Below are 9,330 nucleotides of genomic sequence, written 5' to 3' on the forward strand. Positions count from 1 at the left end.
GTTAAGCTAAATAGGCTACAGCTGTGTAGCGCACAGAAGCCGTTGCCATGGTTACTGTCCATAGAGCGCCTGCCGTTCACTCGCGGAGCGCCGTCTCCCTGTCTGTTCACCTTATTTGCAGGCCGATCAACAACCTCTCCTGTGACCCATGGTTTGACTGTAGGCCTGTGTATTCAGAGCCAGTGAGCGACGGAATTTCAAAATAATTATTTTATAAAAACTGCGTTAACATTCATTAATTAATGTTAACATTAATTAATGAATGTTAATGTGATAAGAATGCATTAACGTGCCCAGCCCTACTTTTAACCTCTTAACAGGTTTTTGTTCCTCTTACACAAGCTGTTACATAAACTCACATAACAAGTTTTTACAGTCAGTTTGGACATATGCAAGAATGTGGATCAAAGGTCGCTTGAACTTCTATGTATGTAAGTATGGCGCAACACCAAGACAATGTATTTACACAGTACAGTATAATGATTTTACATTAAGCATCCAGAAAAATGAGTTTAGTACTATATATGGCACCTTTCAAAATAAACTTCACACAGTGAAGTTATATTAAATAAATAAAAATAATTAAACTAATTAATTAAAGGGATTTAAAGGACTAAACTGATCTACTGTTAATCACACTGTCCTTACATTACGTACGTGTGACCATGGATGTTCATGTGTTCAGTAGTTTTTCTATTAGTGAACTCTGATCTCAACAAAAACACTGGTGGAACAGATTCCTGGAAAATCACAAGAATGAATAACATCTGTGTGTGTGTTTCATGTTCTTATGTCCAGGTGAGGACTTTCACCTGAATACACACTAACAGATGGGAAATATTGAGGTTCACACGGGTTGAGATGCTGTTTGAGGGTTAAGACTTGGTTTTACTGTACTATGTTACAGTTAGGTTAAGGTGTTATGGTGAAGGTGAGGGTAAGGGGCTAGGGACTGTGAATGAGTCCCCACAGAGATAGTGGATAGTGTTACCCTTGTCCATCAGTGTGAGTTTGCAGCCCGCTGCCATAAAAACAGGGTTGAGGTCTGATATGGGGCTGGCTGTCATGACGTTCCCACCAACAGCCTGAAAACACAAAAACACGACATGGTGTCATTAAATAACATGTTGAGATGAGATGTTTCTAATGGACTGAAATATTCTTTAATGTGATTTGCAAACTTGCAAACATTTTACTGGCACAAAATGTCAAAAATCAGCAGCTTTCTAATCAGCCAAATCTGAAATTGTGTGTTTGCTGCTCAACGCTGTTACCTACTGGTTCTGTTTAGCTCCTGGAAAACACTATTCCAGGTTCCTTGAACTAAGCACTTGCTCTGTGCCTTTGTTGGGAAGTCTTAAACTTTCAGAAGTTTACAAATTTACCCAAGTCGTAAAGTAAAAGACTGAAGTTCAAGTCACTTTGCCTGGTCTACCCACAACTTTGGGTATTTCCTGTAAAAGATTCAATCTCCCCTGCAATCTCCCCTGCACCCTGAACTACCCACGGTGCGCTATGCACTTCGTTTGACTCATTCAAAATCACGCTGAGTGCAACATTTTCACTGTAAATATGATTAATACATTTCACAGTAATGAGTGGGGCCGAAACTGCCTTGCTCACCGCTACGTTGCGTATCTGCAGTCCAGCAAACCAGCGCAACTGTTCCAGCACGGCGAGGAAGACTTCGGCCTGATGAGGAGGAAGAGTCTTCACCGCCTTCTTGAGCACCGCCCCCATGTGGCTGAGCGTGCACGCTGCACCAAACACTACACCTAAACACAAATGTTATTGTTTAGTATTTATTATATTGATTATGTCTTTTAGCCATGCTAGCATAGTGTCTTTTAGCCATGCTAGCATAGTGTCTTTTAGCCATGCTAACATTGTGTCTTTTAGCCATGCTAACATTGTGTCTTTTAGCCATGCTAGCATAGTGTCTTTTAGCCATGCTAACATACGGTATTTTAGCCATGCTAGCATAGTGTCTTTTAGCCATGCTAGCATACAGCCTTTTAGCCATGCTAGCATACAGCCTTTTAGCCATGCTAGCATACAGCCTTTTAGCCATGCTAGCGTACAGTCTTTTAGCCATGCTAGCATAGTGTCTTTTAGCCGTGCTAGCATACAGCCTTTTAGCCATGCTAGCGTACAGTCTTTTAGCCATGCTAGCGTACAGTCTTTTAGCCATGCTAGCGTACAGTCTTTTAGCCATGCTAGCCCAGTTTCGGCCAGTCAGTAAGCTTTGAAACTGCAGTTTATATGTCTGGTTTGTTTTAGTATCAGTATCATTACTCACCATCCTGAGTGCGTGTCACTCTGTTCAGTTCGGGGATGAAGGCTGGAGCCAAGATGACCGGGTACACCATGTTCTTAAACTTCACCTCGATACCTAAAAACACAGACCGTGAGTGAGTCAACAAGTTTCTGACTGATTCGATTAATTAATTAAATAATGTATTTGAGAGACAGACGGACCCACTTCAGTGTTTCCCACCACCACTCGGGCGTCTGGATGTTCCCATTTCAGACGCAGAAAATCGTCCAGACTGTCAGGCTGAAGCCACACCGCTCTGTCACCACGGAAACACAGCGAGCCCGGCCCTTGACCTTTGGTGAGAGACTAGATGGAAGGAAGGAAAGATAAAAAGAGGATTCAGAAGGTTTTTGACCATTTTACTAAGCATATTTGTTTACAGTACGCTCACGTCTAAAACAACACACTATATTCTTCTGTACGCTGATGATGTCCTTCCTTTTATGTAAGAGCTGAACTGGTTGACTTTATCTTCTGTTCTTTATAATCTGCTGTACTGCCACCCGATAACGCTGTGTTTTAGTGTGTGTGTTGTTTACCATGAGTTCAGGAGGGAAGATGACCTCCTGTGTGGGATCAAGGGGCTCAAAGTCTGCTGCATTAAACAGGGACTTTGCTTCCTGCAGATAGACATTCAGTTTACAGTCAGAAACACTGAACATGCTGGTCTCAAAACTGTTTGTACAGTAGTTAGTTACACATACATCACTGTGTTCCTCTGAGCTTTTCTCAGCTCCGTTCCCATTGGCCATGCAGCAGCCGTTCTCCCGCCCTCTGCCACCACAGCATCCCCCCTCCTGGAAAATTTCAACACACAGTGTTACTGTCTGGATAACGAGGAAGTCCGGCCTTCTACAAGCAACATCCTGATTGATGGACCAAGTGTTTTCTTTCTTCCCTGAACTATGGAAGTAAAGACAGAACATGAATATTAGCAGCAACTGAACACCTATTGTGAAATCTAATCACTGCATCATTTACTTTGAAAACTACATTTATTAATCTTTGACATTTCCAGAAAGTAATTTCAAGCAGTTGCATAAAGTAAATTTTAAGTTTGACAAATTCATACAGGAGATTCTTGTCACATATATTCAAACTGTAACGGTTTTTTTTTTTAATGCATCTCTTAAAATGAAATGTATATTTCAGAGTTCAAACCACGTAAACCACGGACTGATGGTTTTCAAAGTAAAATATTTCAGTGCTATTTAAATTTCAACATTAAGTAATTCAATTTCATAATATTATTTACCACATTAAAATTTTCTTTGCTTCCATAACCTTGGGAATCCATATTCAGAGGCTGGCTGATGTCGACAGTTACAGGGACAATCCACTTTTATTTGGGGATCTTTTCAACTGAACTGAAGAGACTATTTCAAAAAAATTATTTTAATTAGATTTCTTTGTTTTTCTTTGTACCAGTTAGTAATTTAGTGTGCATGCTGTTTGGGCCAGAACGTTTATTAGCAGAAGGTGTTCCATTTCAAACCAAACTCCAATCAGAAATTATCTAAATTAAACTGTTTGTAGAATTCAGACACATTACTGCCCAAATGCTGGAGAGAAATCTGACTACTTGATGGTGGATTTATTCACAGTGACCAGGTCACTGCAGAGCAGGTAAAGATGTGAGATTTTCTGTGTGCATGGAAACGTTTACAGTGTGTCTGTCTCACCACAGTGAAAGTCTTGTATCCCTCCAGTATGGGCCTGTATCCGGTGCAACGACACAGATTTCCTGAAAAAATATTATTTTCTTAGTGTTGTCAATGTGTTTCCAACATATTTAATACGTTTTTCTTTATGTACTTTTAGGGCACTTTTTGTGTCATTTTTGTCCCTGTTCACTAAACTGAAAGTCAACTACAAATGCTGTAATTCCATATCCAAAGTATGCTAATCAGTCTCTGGCAGTACCGTGGAAGGCCTCCTCCACGTCGGCCATTTTGGGTGTGGGGTTGTTTCTCAGCAGAGCGTACATGGACATGACGATCCCCGGAGTACAGAAACCACACTGAGAGCCGTGAGCCTTTGCTATTCGCTCCTGAAGATGAAAACACATTTATAACAATTCACGTCTGTATTTAACATGTTCACACACATTAAAATAACACCAAGAACCTGACAAGCCTTTCACATCCCAGGGCGTCACATTTGGACGCTTGGTCAAGACCCTTGGCGTCGCATTTAATCGCCTGGGTACCCTTTAGCGTCGGTTTGTAAAAGACGGTCAAGCTAGCAAGAATAAATACGTCCAGTCAGACTTTCATAATAAAACTAGTGGTAACATCGTGAAACATTGCAGTTTGATTAGGTTTAGGAAAAGATTACAGTTCGGGTTAAAATTAGTACGTTACTTGACTTAAATTACTTAAGTTACGTAACATCAATAAAAGGAATCAAAGTTGACTTTTTGTAGGACATGGGAAACAAAACACCAGTCTCCTGGGTGAAAGTCTGTTTTTTGCCCCAGCCATCCACCTCCTTACTGTGACTTTACTGTTAGTGGCACTTTAGGGCTTCCCCCAGTGCGTTGAAGTGCTTAAAGGACGCCATGTGCGTTGGTACAACACATTCTCACTCCCAACTTGTCACATATGGAGGTTTGGTCAACACCTCTTGGTGTTGCTTTGCAACATTTAGAACTTCGCGCTCAAGTAAGCGACAACAAATAAGCCACCTCCGGTTAGACTTTCAAAATAAAAGTACTCCTTAACATTGCGAAACATCGCCATTTTGAAACGGCACGTTGTTAACGTTGTGCACAGACAACTACTTTGTAAGATGATAATCTCTCAGGTGATTTTAATTTCATTTATTTGTTTATTTGACAGGAGGACAGTGCTCCTTAATTAACACTAAAGTCACTGTAAATGAGCCAGAGTTAGCTCAACAGGCTAATTTGCATCTGTTGTCCCTGGCCAGTTATTAAAAGGGCAACCTAAAATTAAATAACATGACATAATAGCAATATCCATCCATCCATCGTCAACCGCTTATCCTGCGTACCAGGAGCCAATCACAGCTGCCATCGGGCCAAAGACGCCCTGGACAGGTCGCCCGTGTTATAGATACAGAGTTGTAGTCAAATATTTACAACACTTATCAATAAGTAACAAACATCGTATTAGACAAAGCATAAGGAGAAAGAAGCTTGTTGGAGAGTTAGTTAATAGTGAATCCAGAACTTTACGCCAAATGTTCTGAGAGTTTACTGTGTTTCACCTGGACAGGATGTAGTTTTCTCGCCACGCTGCCGATGCCTTCCACAGTCGTCACGGCGACAAGGTGCAGGGAGCAGACGGGGGCGAGACAGGCGTTGACGGCGTAGTGACTGGACGGGGTAATTAAAGACTGTTAATCTGTTTACCAGCTGTGGAATCAGTTCGTCATCACAAAGTGCTTCAGAGAGCACGAGACTGCAGCTGAAACACACAACATCCATCCAGCAAGTGTCTTAGCGCGGAGTCACAAACGCACGTGGTTTAAGGATACAGCAGCTGCTGAGTGTGTGGTTGGTATCTGGACAGCATGACGGTACAGGCTCCACAGCCGCCCTCAGCGCAGCCCAGCTTAGTTCCTGTTAAACCCACTGAACACACAAACACAGTGAATTCACTCAGTCATTGACAGCGACGCATGATCTCTTCACCGTCCGCTCAGAAACACTCTCTGACCTCCAGACCGTTAAAGACTAAACTGGCTGTTACGACAGACACTATGTCCTCATTTAAAACAACACTGAGCTGGTGTCATCGTCTCCAGAGGACACCTGGAAGACATTGTCCTCTCCTCACCTAGGAATCAATATCATCTCTTAGTGCCAGCCAATCAGGGAGCAGGAATTTCTGTTTCTGTGCTCAGTGTAGTCCTTGAGGAGGCTTTATGGTAATTAATGCCCTAAATTTGCTCTGAGCCTGAGCTGCTGTCAGAAGCGCCCTGCACTGCTGAGGCTGCCATTTCCACGTCTCACTACCTTCAGACGAACTAACAGATAAAGTCCACGTAGCGGCTCTTCTTCTTTTGTTTTGTCACATGTGTGTTTGCTTGTGTTTCTGTTTTTTAACCCTAATCCGAATCAGATTCCCCCGGCGGAAAAATAAAGATTGAATTCAATTGAATTGAGAGGTCCTGCAAATGTTTTGTAAATATCTTACAGATGTTCAGTTGGTCCTTTAAAAGGTCCGCGGGTCTATGAGAAAGTGCCAGAGGTTTTAAGGAGGCTCAAATAGTTATTGGAGCCCCAGCGGCCCTCCTCAAAAAGCCGCATCTCTAACCTCCTCAAGGACTCGCAGGACAAGAACTGCAACAGAAAACACCTGCCCCTAAAGAAGGGAAAGCCAGCATGCCAAGAGTCTGACATCAAAATAAAGTTAGATGTCTTTACAGCTGTTTACCGTTTCCACAATCTTTATTTTGAGCTGTTATCTCAGAGACGGTCACTGACCTCACAGTTGGCTGTTTTATGTGAACGTTGATCAACCAAACTCAATAATAAACATCAGCTGTAGCTTTTGGTTTGTATCCACCGCTGACCAGAAACTGAGAGCTGGTGTTACTTCTAAAAGAAATAACTTGTCCCTGTACTAATCACTTTTTTATTTAACGTGAACCTGTTTGGCTTTAGTGAGGAAATCTGACTACCAGTCAGTGCCGAAGTGAAAGTCTTGTGGCGTTAATGTGAAGTTGTGAAACGGGAAATGTGGTGGATGTCACAACCAAAATACTAAAGTGATGACTAAATCTCATAAAGTACAAGACAGAAGTTCTGCACATGACACAATATCCCTCTCTATATTTTTATGTGTGTGGGTGTGTCAGCCTACGTTTCCTCCTCAGATACACCAGCAGGGTCATCTCAGGATCTGCGTTTCTCTCAACAATCTGCAGCACAGAAAATAGTAAATATTTTATTAATAACAAGATCCAAGAGAAGTTAATTAGATTATCGCATACTGGAAGCTGGAATAAATCCTGCAGGTGTGAGTGTCCTCAGCGACAGCTACCTTTAATTAATTCATCGTTGTGCGAGTCATAAGTTGGTCTGAAGTCTTTTCTATGAGGCTCCAATTCAGTAACAAAAGAAAAAGACGCCTTGTTTATTTAATCCAGAGACAGAATGAGAGGAAATTATCATCTCTACGTGGACACCTGGACCTAAGGACAGTTTATTTAATCCAGGTTTAAAGTTAATCCTCAACAGAACCTGGCCTGCTAAAGGAACAATACAAGATGATTAATTATATTAAATCTTTACAAACTCACCAAAAAAACATGGACTATATATGAAACTGATCAGATCAGCCGACAGACAAACAAAGAAATGGAAGTTAAACTCAGCCTTTAAATTTACGTTGCTTTGACTAATTCTTACTATAATGTGTGTACTAAAAATAATAAGTTTGTAAAAACATTTTTATGTCAAGACAACGTAACATTTTTGTGTCCAGCATAACACAGCAACACATGTTGTAATTATGTGTTTTTGTTACGTTAAATGAACACAAATCTTTAATTTTATTGAACAGAAAGTAACTACTTGTCATATGAACACAAAAAAATTTAGTACAAATTTTTACAACTATTTTTTCTGTTAATTCAACTTTCAAAATATATTTGCACAAGTTAATTGGCCTTAAACTAATTAGGCTATATCTTTAAATATTTTAGTAAGACTAACTCCAAAATGAAAAATTGTTGACTTAACACAAAAAAATTATGTCAACCTTACAAGGGATGACTTTTTATGTCAAGTGAACATGTGAAGTTTGTGTAGACTTAACATTACAATTTTACTTCAAAAACGGGTTTGGGGTTTACAGTGAGAGATGAAACTGATCCAGATTAATCAGTAATGGTAACAAGTGGAAACCCAAACATTATATCATCTATCTACAGGCAACAAGAAAGCATTCAGAGTATATGTAAAAGTGTTATTTTAATAATAATTATTATTATTACTTTTATGGGCTTCTTTAACATCTTGTCTTTGTCTTTATTGCCTCCAGAAACTTTTGTTCTCCTGCAGACAGGATTTACCAACATGAGGAGTCTCAGTATGAGTCAGGCCGCAACACAACAGCTTCATGGCTGGTTGCCAAAACTGCTGAAGTTCATTAATAAGGAGCATTTCTGTCTGTCAACCCAACCGGTCGAGGCAGTCGGCCCGGTCACTGTTTCCACCTGTGAGCCAGCGGGCCGCTGTCGCCAGTTGAAACTCGCTCATGATGGAAATGTTCATCTCTGTAAATCATTTTACAAAGAAAGAGCAGCCCGCTCTGTGTGTAAAGGGCAAAGACACAACTGCTGTTGACTCTAAGATAAATAACACAAACTGTTTCTGACTGTAAAACGGACACGTGAGAATCGCAGGAACTCCGGTTAACATTTAGATCATTTAAAGTGCACGAGACATATCTTTACCTTCTTCCCGTTTACAAAGAAGACCAGTTCGTCAGACCCGGACCCGGAGCCGGAGCCGGTGTCGGCCGTGGTCCCGCTCAGCTCCCGCATCTTGTCGCCCCTCTGCATGGTGTCCGACCAGCTGATGAATGATCCGGGCTGAGCCCCCTGCGCAGAGAGGCGTGTCCTGCGCGAGGGCGTAGAGCCAGGTAGGCACGGTCGGGACATGTCTCTGCAGACTGTCCGCTAAAGAGCCACAGAACTACACAAACCGGAAGGCGGAATTGGAGTCTGTCAACTGCGACCGAGGAGCGACCAGACATTTGGAGAAGGAAGTCATAATAATACGAGAGAAAACGATGTGACACTCGGAGAATAGAAACATGATCGGCTGCAGTGTCTTTCCTCCGGGTCTCTGCTGTCCCCCTTTCAGAGACACCTTTCCTCTGTCGGACTGTCCCTCTGCTGCAGGAAGCTGCACTTCATCAGAGCTGCTGAAGTTAACTGTGTATATATTCATAAGACTTTATTCCCCACATGTCACCGAGACTCTGAACATGAGCAGAAAACCTGCAGCAGCAGAGGAAACAACACCTGCAGCAGCA

At 41.6% G+C, this 9,330-nt stretch overlaps 1 protein-coding gene across 1 annotated transcript in view; it reads right to left on the bottom strand.

Moving 5' to 3' along the window:
* Positions 1-9,285, bottom strand: part of xdh (xanthine dehydrogenase) — a 28,949-nt gene extending 19,664 nt beyond the window's left edge. The window contains exons 1-12 of the mRNA XM_038724352.1: positions 8,747-9,285; positions 7,150-7,207; positions 5,819-5,915; positions 5,549-5,657; positions 4,241-4,367; positions 4,000-4,061; positions 3,022-3,114; positions 2,857-2,937; positions 2,479-2,623; positions 2,300-2,392; positions 1,624-1,775; positions 992-1,085 (exon numbers count right to left, since the gene is read on the bottom strand). Coding sequence (XP_038580280.1) covers positions 992-1,085; positions 1,624-1,775; positions 2,300-2,392; positions 2,479-2,623; positions 2,857-2,937; positions 3,022-3,114; positions 4,000-4,061; positions 4,241-4,367; positions 5,549-5,657; positions 5,819-5,915; positions 7,150-7,207; positions 8,747-8,953 — 1,318 coding nt within the window. The 5' untranslated portion in view covers positions 8,954-9,285. The remainder of the gene's footprint in view (positions 1-991; positions 1,086-1,623; positions 1,776-2,299; positions 2,393-2,478; positions 2,624-2,856; positions 2,938-3,021; positions 3,115-3,999; positions 4,062-4,240; positions 4,368-5,548; positions 5,658-5,818; positions 5,916-7,149; positions 7,208-8,746) is intronic.
* Between the last annotated feature and the right edge of the window lie 45 nt (positions 9,286-9,330).

The sequence above is a fragment of the Micropterus salmoides genome, unplaced genomic scaffold, assembly GCF_014851395.1.
Source record: "Micropterus salmoides isolate LMB-PRFRI ecotype aquatic unplaced genomic scaffold, ASM1485139v1 Ms_hic_scaffold_1, whole genome shotgun sequence".
Taxonomy (NCBI): domain Eukaryota; kingdom Metazoa; phylum Chordata; class Actinopteri; order Centrarchiformes; family Centrarchidae; genus Micropterus; species Micropterus salmoides.